Source organism: Acyrthosiphon pisum, chromosome A2 (genome assembly GCF_005508785.2).
Source record: "Acyrthosiphon pisum isolate AL4f chromosome A2, pea_aphid_22Mar2018_4r6ur, whole genome shotgun sequence".
Classification (NCBI taxonomy): Eukaryota; Metazoa; Arthropoda; class Insecta; order Hemiptera; family Aphididae; genus Acyrthosiphon; species Acyrthosiphon pisum.
The window spans coordinates 64,191,964-64,208,394 of record NC_042495.1 but is presented as its reverse complement, the minus strand read 5'-3'; the positions used below and the strand labels follow the sequence as shown (position 1 = coordinate 64,208,394).

The 16,431-nt window shown below is 28.8% G+C and overlaps 1 protein-coding gene across 3 annotated transcripts in view; it reads right to left on the bottom strand.

The window, feature by feature from the left end:
• Nucleotides 1-11,679, bottom strand: part of LOC100163311 (glutamate receptor ionotropic, kainate 1) — an 18,086-nt gene extending 6,407 nt beyond the window's left edge. For 2 of the 3 annotated variants that reach the window (XM_008182160.3, XM_008182159.3), the window contains exons 1-9: nt 11,440-11,678; nt 7,728-7,883; nt 7,479-7,663; nt 7,143-7,306; nt 6,514-6,655; nt 6,092-6,202; nt 1,435-1,458; nt 1,190-1,342; nt 856-1,074 (exon numbers count right to left, since the gene is read on the bottom strand). In XM_008182160.3, the coding sequence (XP_008180382.1) occupies nt 856-1,074; nt 1,190-1,342; nt 1,435-1,458; nt 6,092-6,202; nt 6,514-6,655; nt 7,143-7,306; nt 7,479-7,663; nt 7,728-7,883; nt 11,440-11,515 (1,230 nt within the window). In that variant the 5' untranslated portion in view covers nt 11,516-11,678. Of the gene's footprint in view, nt 1-855; nt 1,075-1,189; nt 1,343-1,434; nt 1,459-6,091; nt 6,203-6,513; nt 6,656-7,142; nt 7,307-7,478; nt 7,664-7,727; nt 7,884-11,439 lie in introns of all 3 variants that reach the window. The other variant, XR_003839381.1, reaches the window with a different exon arrangement.
• Between the last annotated feature and the right edge of the window lie 4,752 nt (nt 11,680-16,431).

The following is a 16,431-nucleotide window of genomic DNA, read 5'->3' as shown; positions in this document are numbered from 1 at the left end:
ATTTATAACTCGTGTTAAAATTAAAATATAATAAAAATCATATGAGGTTGTCTAGATAATAATCTTACCTTTAGATTTTATAAGAGATCAATTTGCTCTAATTTTTAAACTAACGGAGCTACACGTGTTCTGCTGAGCGTAAAATTTACTATGTTACGCACTTGTAAGACGGAGACAACACATGCGGGTATCACGTCCTCTTAAGAAATTATAACAGACATTTAATAAACACGTAATTATTTGTATCTATTGTCGTACATTTTATACAGTCATAAATATAATATTATTTAATATATAATATGTAATATTGGTGGACATATTTTAAGCTATACATTATTGACACAAGTCAGGCCAGTGCCGACAGTGCAGCAAGATGTGCTGAGGCGACATTAATATTTTTTCAATGAAGTTTATTTAAATTGAATTGTGCCCCGGTTAATTGTAAGTTCTTAATAGTCATTCCAATTTTGAGGGACAGACGTGGAATCGACAAAAGCATACCGTCGTGCTTCAACAAGTTAACAGTGCTTATCTGAATTTGTTCTAGAGAGAGTCATTAGCTTAGAGAATACGATGGTAAAGCGTATAGTAGGTTTACCGCGTACCACACAATTAAGTTAAAAATATTTGAGTATGACTGCAAATTATTTGATTTTTTTTTATGTATATACAAAATTCTATTACAATTCCATTTTAAAATTGGTTATGGTTAAATTTTTTAAAGTTCAAAAAAGTTTGAATAAGATTCAAGTTTATGTTCAAACAGTTTTAAGAACAAAATTAAGTTTGAGTTTGAGAAAACTTAAGTTTGATCCATCCCTAATATAAACTATATATCATATGGAAACAACTAGCCAGGATCAATGTGACGACCAGCGTCTTGTTGTGCAGATTGTCAACGATGCTAGAGTACGCTTCGACGAAAGACCTAGTGAAGTTTATCCCTTGACTGGAGTTCCAAGTGCCGATCTTAGACAGTCCCTCTTTGTTTACTTCTACCACGTCCAATTCGAAGTCCGTCCTAAACCCTTGGTTGTCGAACTTTATGACGCCGGTCAAACCACTTATTTCTACCTATATGACGGCGATGACGACAAAATGATAGAACATAAAACAAACGTACATATTATTTATTACTCAACGGCAATCGTGAAATATTGATCTCAATATTTCGTATTTTTGGCATTACTATTTTCATATAATTTATTAAACTATATCCATGGGACCATGTATCAGAAGCGTCGCAACTCAATGGTTTTATATCAATCTTTTGGCTGCTGTCCAGGTCGTGGAGTGCCCTGGCAAATAGATGGACGGCGTCGTAAATTAAAGCAGTTTCCGTCTAAACAGACAAATGTTACGTCGTTTAAGGTATAAATATTGCAGTAAGTACACCATAATACACATTTATATACGGCCGTTCGTTTTTCTTACCGACATGACGGTGAAATTTTCTCCCTGCAACACAATATAAAATCAAAAACATAATATGATGAATATGAATACTATTTTAGTATGTATACTGTGTGGCATGTGCATATAGGTTTTTTTCAAATAATGTAATTTTCAGTGAAAATTTTTACTTTTTAGTATATCAAAAAACCCATAAACTAAAGCGATGACCTTTTGTATAGAATTACCTACATTTGAAAATCAATCATCAACGCGTTATAATTACAGAATTATGTTCAATATACATAATATGTATATTGTATATATTCTATTATAATATATAGGGTGGGTGGTCCATTTATAGTAAGCCACTGATTATTGTAAAAAACACTTAGGTTTTTGAAAATATTTTTTTTACATAGCCAATAATAATAATAATCATAATAATCGTTACAAAAAATTATATTTTTTACTTTTTTATCGTTTTCAAGTATTTTTACTCTTTTAAATGACAACTTACATTTTTGATTTCATATTCTGAAGCAGAATATTATTCGGAGTTTTCGATATACAAATATAAAATAACCACTTAAAACTATGCAAAAAATATATTCAATAACGTTAATAATTTCGAAGTAATGTGTGTCTTACGTTAAATGGATGACTCAGTATATATTATATGCTATATTTTATATTATGTATAAATATATGAAGTACCTCGTAGTATAAAGTTACAAACAAACCATTAAATGTAATCATACAATTATTGTTATTTATTATTATTATTAATGGCAAGCATTCAGGCATTTTACTGTGGAAGCAGTTCATTAATGACAGCAATTCAATGCAATTGACTGTAAAAGTATCATCGATATTATGCGTATACAAAACTTCGTCAGTCCCGTGAATGTGCCATATGGCAGAACATACAAGATCTAACTATATTATTGTATAAAATGAAAAATACTTCACAAATTATAATATTACGTTTCTTTTCTCGGGTTGTATTTATTATTTTTATTTTTGCTGAATAAATTTTGAGAATATAACGGCTAAATAATATAAAAAATTAAGTATTCTCGGAAAACTCTATACACTGTTGTATTTTATAAATAAATATATTTTCGAGACTTAATAATATACCTATAATATAGACTTTTCCTTTAATCGACACCGATTTCAAATTTTCAAATATATTTTTTTATTCGCAACAAAAACTCCGTATAAATTAATAATTATTACCAATCACTCGAATCCTTTTACGTATAACGTATGAATGTATCTCATGATATTTACACGATAATAAATAGTAATATAATGTATAGAAATATTATACTGCAATATGTTATAAGTTTATAAATATACTCGTTTTTTTCATAATAAAATAATTTTTAATGATTTATTATATTTACCACGTTCTTAGTTAAACACAATTGACTATAGAGGGATAAAATCAGTTTCCGAACGATTTAAATTTTGGGAACACTGTTGGAAAAATATATTTTGTCGAATATCAAAGAAATAGTTGCGATACGATTGCGTCCTAAATATGCTTCAATGTTGTCAAATTTATAATTTCCTACATAATTTTCAAAATAACACGATTAAATTAAATGTTTTTTCATAAGTTTCTGAAATACGGCAGAAGCAGTATTAATATAACAATCAGTTTATACTCAGACTGGGGCGGGCTGGCTCCTCCAGAGCGGCCCGGGAATTTTTTTCAAGCGGCCCATCGCCCATAAACCATTGTCTAAGGTTTTTTTATTTGTGACATCGACGGCGGTGCCGGAACTGCTTAAGCATTATATTGGCATATTGTCTAAGGTCTAATCTTATACACTATTAAAGTGTAATTATCATGAAAAATATTATTATGTTATAATTAATTAATGTATTTTATAAATATATTTATTAAATAGTAAATAAATTGAATGTTTTGAAAATCGATAAAGTTCATTAAAAATATAAGCGCCGTTCACTTTCACGTTCTATTTGAAAAAAACGAGTGACGTTTAATTAAGTAGGTACCATAAAATTGAATGAATAGAAACAAATGCAAATGTAAAATTGTGTAACTTTGATGTCCACCATAATATGCGCTATCATTAGGTAGGCATATTTCTTTTATATTATTAATCGTCAACCAGTACCTAGGTACAAAATTATATTTTCCTTCTGTGGCGTACAAGCACTATACAAATCTACATAGGTATCAAAATTGTTTTTTACTCTTTTTAGTATTGATTAAAACAGTATTGAACATTTACTATTTATAGTGTTTAGTTATACAACATTTAAAAAAAAAAACACTTAAGAGTAAAAAATATTTGAAATTTCCTATTTAAACTAAGTTTTTCTCTTTTTATTCCTGAATAACCTCAATATATAATATAACTCAATAGTAATTTACCATGTAAATAAAATTATAATTTATATTATAGTCATAATTAATATAAATACATTTTAATTAAATAACATAAATAACAAAAAGTAGAGTTAAATTATTAATAATCTAAAAATGTTATGTTCGGATGCAAAGCTTTGGTTTATCAGCATTTTTATTCAAATACTATAGAAAAATATAAAATATGTCTATATGGTCTTACAGAAACGTAACAATATGAATTAAGAAGAATTAATTTTTAAAAACCAGCCAAGTGCGAGTCCGACTCGCGCACGAAGGGTTCCGTACCATCATCAGCTATAAACATGTCGGCAACACTGCTTATATTATATATTCTAAGATTTTTAGTATTTTTTTTTATAGAGGCAACAGAAATACATAATCTGTGAAAATTGCAATTTTCAAACTATCATAGTTCATGAGATACAGCCTGGTGGCAGACGGACGGACGGACAGCGAAGCCTTAGTAATAGGGTCCCGTTTTACCGAACAGAACCCTAAAAAAGACAAAACATTATTCAGGAAATTAGGAAAATTTATTTGTGAATACAACACGCGGTGGAATTCAAAATTCAAATAGCTAATCCCGATATGACGCTAAAACTAATTATTCTATTATTGGTTTTTATTATTATTTTAAACCATTTAACCAATTTTTAATAATAATTTTACATATACAGATTATAATTTATGGGACATTTAACAATAACTTTACTATAAATTATAATATAATATAATTTAAAAATTGATTTGACTTGCCCACCTTAAAAAGCTGAGGTTATGATTTTTTCCATTGCTTTGAAAGTCATCTTAATACAAAATACAAATGAACTAATATTTATATTTTATATAATATGAGTAATATCACAGACAACAGTCTTGTTAGTCGCGGACGAAAACAGTATATTTTTTAATAATATAACAATAATAATTAATAATACATTGAATTATATCGTATATTATAAACGACACGGCGGCCGCGGCCGGCAGATAGATGGCACCGAAATTTCTATTTATATAAATACCTACTGTTTCTTAGAACAGCAAAATATAATTTTAGGTATGATTAATTTCGTATTGACGTATTATTTATGTTATATTCTATTCATATTAAATAGACTAAAAACTATTATTATAATCTAAAAATTAACAAATTACTTGTACAACCAAATTGTCCGGCCCTAGCCGGCCGACCTCATAATTCGATTATTCGATCGGCCCATCGGGAAATTTCCCGATCACCCGATCTGCCAGTCCACCCCTGTACTCAGATAATAATATTATCTACTATACATAATATATGCAATACTATCCGATTACTAAACGTACCTATTATATATGAATTATAAAATACCACCTATTTATTTTATATTTACTTTATATTTATATTTTATATTTTGAATAATCGCTTCAAAGAAAACTAAATCTGAACCTAAAACTTCAATCAAAATTTCAAGCAGAAACTATAAAAATTAACCGGGTAGTACAAATTTGGCCCTGCGGGTAATATAGGAACCAATCAAGTAAGAACTCGAGAATCGATTCGTTAACAACCTATTGTTCCAGGTATACATAAGTTTATTGGTCGATAAGTTATAACGGAAAGACATATAATAGTATGTTCTCAAGAGGATGTCAGCTCTCAGCGCACTGTTTATTTTATCTTTCTGGCCCACGCGTGGAACATAGACAAAACGCATTTACACAGATTTTTTTTTATGTTTTTGAGTATCTTAGAGTAAAATCATCCATTCCACAAATATTATAAAGAATAATATTTTTGACGGTATGACATATTGATTTATCTAAATATTGTCTCAAAACAATTTAAACATAATTTATTTAAATATACAAAATCGGTTTTTACTCTGAAAGTTGAATACAAGGTCAATTAATAATCATAAAATAAAATTGATTTGTTACACTCTCAAAAACCTTCTCCTCTATAATTTTTGTAATAGATAGTTATACTCTAAAATAACTCAAAAGTCGAAAAAAAACGATTTTAGGTGAAAGTGTTTTATCTATGTAGCACGTGGGTCTGAGAAACAGAACAAATATTGCGCCGATAATTGACATCCTCTTAGGTCTTAATATATTATATTAACATCGATTGCGGTATATACTTATAGGGAGTCGGTTAATTCGTTCCATTTATTATTTAGACTAGGTCTAAATAATAGGCTAGGATATCTGGATATGTAGGTAGATATTGATATATACCTATTTACCTATTATGCTAGTATACTTTATATTATGCTAAACGATAAAACGACAAAGCAGTCGACTCACCCATTGTTTCAGAACTTTTTGCACTACTGGCGTGTCGGGATTGACTAACCGAAAACCTGTGATGTTTGTACCGCCGTATTTAAATTCATCCAGATCGATCGTATGAAGATCCTGAAAATTCGAAATCCTCGTTATAATATGCAGGGTATATTAAATACAGAATAAGTACATAATAATCCTTTTATCGTCAACCAGGTAATATCTTCAGACATTTTTACAATGAATTTTTAAAGCACTTGAGAAGATAGATATTATTTTACATAATATCTTGTCAATGATTATCACTTATCAATATTTGTTGCCAAAATGTTAAGTTTAAAAATCCCTTATATTATTTTCTAAGAAATTTCTTGATTCACGATAAAAGAATCATCATGTATAATATTATATAGTCGACAGCGATCAATCGCGGAGAAATTCACCAGCGACGTGATCAGATAGCTGTGATAGTCGCTCATCATTCCGATTTGTTGGGCTTGTTTCAACACGTCATATATTTTTTCGGTCGAACAGTCTAGTACGACGTGCGATTCTGCCGAATTTTTTATCTGCTTCAACAGTGGCCTGCGCGTGAACAGAATCAATCGTTTTTCAATCAATATTTGATTCAATATAGGTATATAATACTTAATATAATAATATATAACCGTTATAACCTGTACGTGCAGAGGGGCGATTTACTATTATATTTTATTTTATTATATTGTATATGTTGGACACGGAATGTAAAAACAAAAACTTGCATGAAAATAAATCCAACATTTTCACGTCCCTTGGCTATTTTTTTTTATTAAAATCAAAATTAATTTTTATGATTAAATAATAAGCTTTGCTAATTATTACGAAAATATTGCAAAAAAATATTTTATAACAATTGTGTTCATCATCAAGCTATTTTGTCAAATATAAGTCTACTACTTAACATTAAATTAATAACTATCTATATTATATAGATGTTATTGATGTGTATTATTAAATTAAATGTAGAAAAATATACCCTTTCCTCCAAACCCTCACACCTAAATACGACTTAGGCTTATATAATGTTCACCTGTGATCTCGACCGGAGCCCAACTGGCGGATCGTGATCGGGTACGCTGAAAGTGCACCGTTCCTGGCTTTCAACAGCTCTTGCAGCCTCACCAGGCCTTCGTTGCTCTCGTATATTATCGTGAACGACTTCCAGCCCCATTTTTTCACTAAATCCAAGTACGCCTAAATACGTAAAGCGTTCGATATACATCGTGAACCATTCATAATATTATTAAATGCTATACGTTAATAGATAATATTATGATGATCCGTTCGTATAATATATTATATAGATGTACATTATACAGTAATAACTATAATACGATATATTATTATAATAAATTATAAGCGTTACCTTGGACAATACGGTCGGGTGCGGATAGAGATTGACCAAGCAGCTCTCACGTCGCAGCTTGTAGTCCCATCGCGTTTCTAAATGTGGTATCTCCATCGTGTCACAAATGGACTGGACATGACTGGAAATCTGAGCGGACTGCGGGCCGAAAACTGCAGCGACGCCGAGCCGGAGTAGACTGCACACTGCCAAGAATTGGATAAAAAGCGGTGATATTGAGCAAATTAATTTTTTTACATCTATTATTACCTCTTTTAGAAGCATGGAAACTGTCTTGTGGCGACACTTTTTCTACCTGACCGGAGAGGTTCGACCTACTGAGTATGTTCCGATTGGCGTTGACGTCGTGGATGGCGTGTTTGAACACATTTTCTTGGTTAACGTCATTTGGATGAAACAAACCTCCTGAAAATTGAAAAAAAATTGGTAATTATTTAAAATTATTCACAGATTTTATCATACATATACCTATCAAGTACACACAAAATTCAAGATAAAAATGTAAATGATAAAATGAATTGTAAATAATATTAAAACCCTAAACTTTACTCGTATAAATATTAAATAATAATAATTGATATACAATTTTGTTATCTAAGCTCATTATTAAAATTGTAAAAATATCTTATCATTAAATTTAGATAATTGAACACAGTGATAAATTTAAAACAATTATGGAATTATTCATGTATCACGTGGACTTGTTTAGCTATAGTAATAGTTTTCAATAGTGTACAGAGAGGTCCTATGAGAGGGATTGTCTATGCAGTGTGAGCCGTTATCTATTACACATGTACGAATTGTGTCCGGACGAAGTGTCTCGATTTCAATTTATAAAAACCTTTTTAGTAAGTTTACACAAGTAGTGTGCTGATAAATTCAAATCGTAAAATTATATAAAAGTATAATTAGGTGTTAGTTCGTCGATTGAAATAAAAACCATTTTTATAAATTCAAATCGAGAAGTAAATTTATCTATTATAATAGTATATAAATGCCCTCATATATTTTACAAAACTTTTACTGAATAGAAGTCAATTATTCCTATTATTATCGTGTAGAGATAAGGCGTATGTAGAGTCAATTATGAATTGTCAAAATTGTCTTCCGAATAACTATATTAAGATAACTAACTATACTGCTGTTATATAACCATGTAAGTCATTTATAAATTTTATAATTTTACTGAAATAGTTGAACGCAAAATTAATGATAATCATGAAAAACTTGAAACGCTTGTCCTAAATAAACAGGAAATGAGTATAATATTTTTTTTTTATAAGTTACAGATAATTTGTGTGAGAAACCATGCAAATTAATTCCCAATGAGCTGTGCAAGGAAGACGAAAAAACACTAACATCTCGTATTTGTGATAGTATGTTGTACTAAACTCGAACTCATATTTTACCAAAGCTACCAATATATATTTTAGTCTTTAGATGTATCTACATAAAATGGATAATTGAAAATCTACAAATCATATTAAACTGGAAAGAATATATGATATTTATTTTGTTAGCGATCGCAAAATAATATTATTAGGTTCTCTTATGTTAAATGAATTTAGAATTATTGGCTAAATCAGAAATGTGTTATCAATGATAACACATTTAAGAGTGCCCCAAATCGTTTATTATCAAAATGTGTTCCCAATCACACTATTAAAAATGAACAATATATTATACCATTATTTATTTATATTATTTCTAAATAAAAGACAAGAATCATATTTCGTAGCTTTCGAACATATAAACATTTTTTTGTGGATTTAAATCGATATTTAAATGTGCAACGTATTCTCGAAATGCATGCTACTGATGTGCGGCTAACCCCTAATAACATAAACAATAGAGGCTGGTGCTTCTATCTCGGTCAGAGTTTGTGATGAAATATTCAAGAATTCGGTTTATTCGCAGAATATAACAGTATCAATCCTCCAAAATAAGCAAATTTTTAAAGTACATTTTTGATTGAAAGTGATTCTCCTCGTGTATGAGCAAAATCTTCCAACTCAATATTATGCACAAGTGCACAACTAATATAGTTGTGAAACATTTCACTTGCAATGTATTTCTATTTTCTATGGTCTATTCAAGCCATTCAAATTTATTATTTCAATTTATTAAAGTTAAAGAATTTGCAATGTGATACTTACGTATATTACAGTTTTAAGTACTAGAAAATTATCAAAGATAACACGCGAAAAACATTTATTTCTTAGTAAAAAGTGAAATGCATATAAGAATATACAAATTTCACAATTTGACTTTATAAAAATAGTAGGTATCATTTAAATTGTTGTCTAAAGTGTAATATTATCAAAATTATTCGTGAAATTATTTTTACTTGTAATTTATATAAATTAGACTAAAGACCATTAATTATTTTCTGATTAGGTTAACTGTTTTATTAGAAAATGTTCAGAATAATGTATATAATTATTTTTATTTCTATACGACTAAACAACATTATTTATTCTCATTTTTTGTGTAAAATATATATTATAAATAATATTGTAATGGACAAATTTCTTGATTTGAATTTCATCTCTACTAAGTCTACAGGGCATAGCCCAAAAAAATCTATCAAACACAACTCGTCTATTTTTATGTCTGTTCCACACTTCTACCTTCTTCCCCAATGTTACACTAATTTTTTTATACCAAAAAAAAAAAAACATATTAATATGTAAATTCTAAAAACCAATTTTCAATGATTTTGCAAAATATTAACACATTTTTTTAATCAATGGTATAATGTCGGTGACTAATTTTTCAGGCAACCATACCTACTACAGCTAGAGCACCTTACGTTTTAATTACTTAGGGAAGTATAATTTACATACCTATTATAATTATATACTAAAATTATTGTTTTTCCGTTTTAATATACGTCCTTATAACCGAAGATAATTAGCATTATTCTTCACTACTATTATAGTTTCATATTATAATATTTTAGTTTTATGTTCAATAATTATATTGAATGTGCAATGCGAGCGAAGCAAGTAAAATGTATTTTCTTTGGTCTTTGGTTATAGGTAACAAAAAATATCTAAATCGATTCATAATAATCGAATATTATTATTCTGACGGTAACTATTTGTATGAAAACTCAAAACATATGTACAAATAAAATCACGATATTTTAATGATTAGGTATATAGTTTAAAATAAGAGCATGCGCAGATAATATGTATATAACATATTGTGTATAATATAGTTTATATACCAGGGTCGAGGTGATCCATTTAACGTAATACATAAATTACAAAAACTATTAACATTTCTGAAAATATTTTTTTACGTACTTACATACATTTTATTATAGGTACAAGTCGTTAAAAACTATATTTTTAGTTTTTTTTTATTGCTATAATTTTAAATTTTTTTATAACAACATACATTTTTCATTCCGTATTTCAAATCAGAATAGTTTTGGGAATACCTACCTAATTAAATATATAGATATTATATAAAAATCGAATTTCGGACGAGTAGTTTATGATTTATATAAGTATTTAAACTTTTGATGAGTGGAGTGGGTTGACACAGGGGTACCCCGCAAAATGTTTGTCTACTACTTTATACATCTAAACTTTAAATATTTATAAGTTATAAGTACTAATAAACGAATTGTCCGAAATTGTATTTTGGTAGACCGAAATCCTTTAAATAATATTCTGCTTCAGAATATAAAATTAAAAATATACGTATTGTTGTTCAAAAGAGTAAAAACTTAAAAAATATAATAAAAAAACATAATAACGATAAAAAATAGTATTTTTATCGGAGAATTTGTTTTGAAACGGCTTAAAGTTATGTAAAAGAAATATTTTCTTAAACGTTAGTGTTTTCTGAAATAATGACTGTATTATATTAAATTTATCACCACGTATTATCAGGAGAAGCACCCATAATAATGTTATATAATAAATTATATGATATGCCCTACGCTTACCGATTCTGATAGTATCGGGTAGAGTGGATACGCGGCTCGCAAAATGAATAATCCAAACGAAGATTTCAAACTTCATATTTTCTGGTCGTGTTTGGACAGCGAATGGTATAAAGTGATGAAATACAAAATATCGCTCTACACAACATAAAATATATCATATATTTATAAATCTACATTCGCACATCCACGACCACCGGACAAGTGCCCGTCGAGTGGTCCACTGAATGGCAAAAAAGAAATTATGTTTCTCGCATCGTTCGTTTTGGCGCCCCGCAACCCACATGCGCGCCGGATCGTAATATGATCGGAGGCTGTGCGCCTGGCCCGCTGCGGCCGTCGCTGCTATGGTTTTCTTTTTCTTTTTTCTTCCGTTTTATTGCTTTTTGAAAAAGTACTCAACCCTAACCGCACGCCTTCTCCACTTCTGCGACGGGTGCGACAACAAGCGCATATAATTATTGTACACGCAGAATACAATCGCCCGGTGGTTAATCGTCGTTGACTTTATCAGCACATATAATATAATGATAAAATATAAACACTAGTTACTAGTACTACACTACAATATATAGCTGCAATAATATATTATTATCATCATTAATTGATACCCTTTACCCGACCATTGACATTATTTCCTCGTGATTTTATTGTTTCCACTCAACGTACGCGATCACCGTGCTCGATATGACAAATTATATAAAATTTGCGTTTTTCGAGATACCCATAGGTACGTCGTTGTATTATTATGTCACATCGTATACACACCATACAGCTGTATTGTAATATTCGGTATTACTACGAGTCTTATTCGCTCGTTAAAATTTAACGAATTAACATATTTTTGCCTTGCGTACATATTACACGGTAAAATAATATTCCAGGCCGTCTAAATAAATTACGTAGCTAGGTTTAGCCTTATTTTGCTGGTGTGCTTAGCACATCATGCCGGCTCAATATGTTATGTGCCGCCGGGGCCCTGAGGACGTTGAATACAGAATATTTGATTATATCATTAATAAATGTATTTTAAAAACCAAACATTTTAAAACCACGAATTTTGAGCCAATAAAAATTAAAAAGTAATATGATAAGTCCATGATTGATCTGTATACAGTTTTTAATTTTATGAAGTACTTCAGTTGTAGGTATGAACCTATTATAAATTAAACATGGTTACATCCATCATAAATGATTATAATAATTATATGATAAAATGTTCGATAAAAATATGCATCAGTGTGGACTTCAGGTTTAATGAAAAAAAAGTTTACCAAATCATGCTCACCCCCTTTATTTTCTTCAACATTGCAGTTATTTAAAATCTGATTTTTGGAATTTTTAAATATATTTCCATTTCCTTAAATTTGTTTATATTACCTAAAAAATATCCAGTGGAAATACATACTTCTGTTTTTCAAATAAGAACCCTTATATTCTACTGTACATTATTTAGCAGATAATTTTCCTGAAAATGTTGACGTATCAGTATTAAAATTTGAACGAGTAATTTATTGTTGTGTTATTTAACTTTGTGTAGTTACTAAGAATTATACTATATTATGTTATATCTTATTATTTTAAATTATATTATATTATTGTTATTTATACAAATATATTGTGAATTAGACATTTTTCCGTATTAATAAATAAAAAAATAAAACAAATAAAACAAATAAATAAATATTAGGTCCATGATAATGGGTTTGGAAGATTGGGGGTCAGGGTGATTTAAAAATGTATTCTAATGATTAATATCTATCAATATAAAAAAATTATAATCCAAGTATAATAAATACTAGATCCAATATTATATCTACTTTATATTTTTGTCAAACCATTTTTAAGGGCTAATGTATCCTTAATGAAATATTTTAATAACTGAGAATTTACACGAATTTTGATTCTGATACGTCAAAATGTTCAGAAACATTATCGGCTAAATAATTCACAGTACAAAAGGGAGGTTTTCATTTTAATAACAAAAGTATATATCACCACAAATTACTCCTTAATTATTCCAATAAATCACAATAATTTGAAAATATGGTCTTTAAGTAAGATTTTTACATACTGCATTAGTAAAGAGAAAAAGGGGGTTGAGCATGCTTTTATTTTGTTAGTAAATCTATTATTACTTTTTTTTGTCTTGTACTGATTGAGATCAAAAACTAAAATTTTGAGTAAGTATATAATATGGTTTAATCACTGTAGTTATAATCGGAAATAGGTATTAGTATATATTCAAGGGTTTTATATGAGTTTCTATATTACGTATGTGTTGAATATAATCCCGAAATAGAAGTTGTATTCATAGAGAAAAAATATCTTTGTAAAATCAATAGATGCAAATAGGCTGATATAAATGAGTTTGGGCCATTTATTGTTAAAAATGGGCCAAATACCTTCCAGTCCGCCTTCCTGCAGAAGGTTTATATACAATATTATAATAATAAAAATTTTCTCGCCAGTCCTGTGACCCATAGAATTTATTTATTACGTGTCTGTACGAATAATCTTGCAGGAAAGCGCACGATTTACGATCGGGTTTACGATCGTTTGAATTCGGAGGCCACCCTCAGAGTGTTTTCGTAAAATAAGTTTGCGTTTTATTTATATGTACACATATATAGTAGTCACCTCCGGTCGGTTGCCAAGCAACTGCGCTATACCGGATTATAATCGATCCGAGTAGCTAGCTACTATTCGGTCACTCATGTACATAGCTGTAAAATAATACACAACCGAGATGCTCCTAGACACACTCACGTGTGTTTATTTGTTTATTATTGTCATTAGTTTTTGTTGGTGAAAAATAATATTTTATATTAAACACTATTGTTATATGCATTCATGAAGTACGCAGTGACATAGCGTGATACTTGGTATCACCCTAGCCCATTTCCGTCACGAAGAATTGTAGGCGGGTGGGTAATTTTGTTAGGATGTAAAGATATTTTTAAATTTAAGTTTTAACTATTATTATTGAATAATATAGTCATAATAGTAGGTATCTACCTATTTAATGTCCTAATATGTTGATTTTAATCCAAGGTGATAAATTAAGACTAAACAATATTTTACTAATTTATTCTAGGAATTAGGACTAGGTAACAGAACGAGCTGACATAGTAGGTACCTACTCTATTGATGTATGTAAAAGGGAAGATAATATTATAATTTATATTGTAGGGAGACCAGGGCAAAGCGCATAGGTTAACTTTATGTGTCAAAATATGGTGTCTAAACTATTATTTTAAGAACTATTTTTTAATATAATCATAAATTGACTTCTCAAATTCATTATTTAACCATTCAAACATTTTAATAAGCACTCAATTAATAAAAAAATGAAAAATTTTTAAAAATGGAATTTTATTCACTTTTCCCGGATACCAGGGCAAAGTAAAAACATATGCTGGGCAAAGTAATAAACAATGAGATAAATAAATAATTTAAGTTACTCCAATTAATAATTGTATAATATGAATACGAACACATATTAATAAATTTACTCACAATAAAAAAACAACATTTTTAAATATTATATTTAATTTTTCATAATCATAAAAAAACATAAAATATAAAATTCTTCTTGGTAAAATAAAAAATTATCTTTTCATATTACAATATAAACACGAAATATGACATTTTCAGATATTCTTCATCAAATAAAAATAAAATATTTCTTAAAAAGATGATACTTCCACTTTGCCCATATTGATTTTTTCTTAAATAAATATTATTTTTTTTAAGTATACGTGATTTAGGAACTTTGTTTTTAATAACTACATAAAATTAATATAATTATGAACATAATAAACTAAGTTTAAAAAAGTTAATTTATAAATATTATTTAAAAAACCTTAAATTCTTATCATGTATTTTTTTAAGAAATTTAACTATTTTCGTATAAACGCTTTTATGGTGAATGTAAACTAGTGAATGATACTAAATCATCATCCCAGCAAATACGATACATATTGATGCCAAGTGCCAACTTATATGCTCATTATTATTTAATCACCAATATTCAAAAAGTTATTAACATTATTCACTTTGCCCAGCTATCCGCTTTACCCTGGTCTCCCCTATGCGTAAATTGTTTATTATTGAAAGTTGTAAGTAAATGGATAAAACATATAATAACCTGTTAACATTAATGTTAATTTATATTGTAAAATAATATCAATATTTATTTTATAATAAAAAAATTATACATAGGCTGGTTTTAATTTGATGTGCACATGTGTGTTACTGTGTTATTTCAATATTGCTCTTAATCCTTATTATGCATACAATATTTCTGACACCACTGCTAGAGCCTTTAGAAAGTACTAGGAGGTGAAGGCAGGAGGCCCTCTTAAGCATAGACATTAAATTATTAACGAATAAATAATGATGCTAAAGAGTCTAACGTTAGAAACTAATCAAGAAAAAAAAATCATAATAATAATTAATAATTATATAACTTTCTTATGACTCATAAATATATTTAAAACAATTACACTGAACATAGGTAGGTACTAAAAATGATCTATTCAAGCCTTTGTTTGATTTTAAAAAAAAATTCTTCAGTGATTTTTTTTTTATTATTATGCTAACATTTTGGTAGCCCGCCAGCTCGGACGTACATTGGGCTTCGGAGCCCTGGCTTATATACGTCACTGGAAGTAAGTAGTTAAGTAGCTAATAAATATTGGCAGCAACACTCCAACACATTATATTAATTCATCGCTTAAGGTTAAGAACCATCGTGGCTACAATATCTGCAGTCTTCTCAACTTCTCAGTGAGAACAAAAAACGTTGACAAACAAAATTCGTATATAGGATTTTCAAAAGTCAGTATCTCTCTAAACAAATTATAACATTCTAAAATGTGTACCTATTGTACAGTTATTTTTGCTAAAAGTCTAAAACTTCATCAGTTTTGTACTTTTGTATTGAAATTGCTCACTGGCCATGATAATATCTGATTGGCCACAACAACAAAC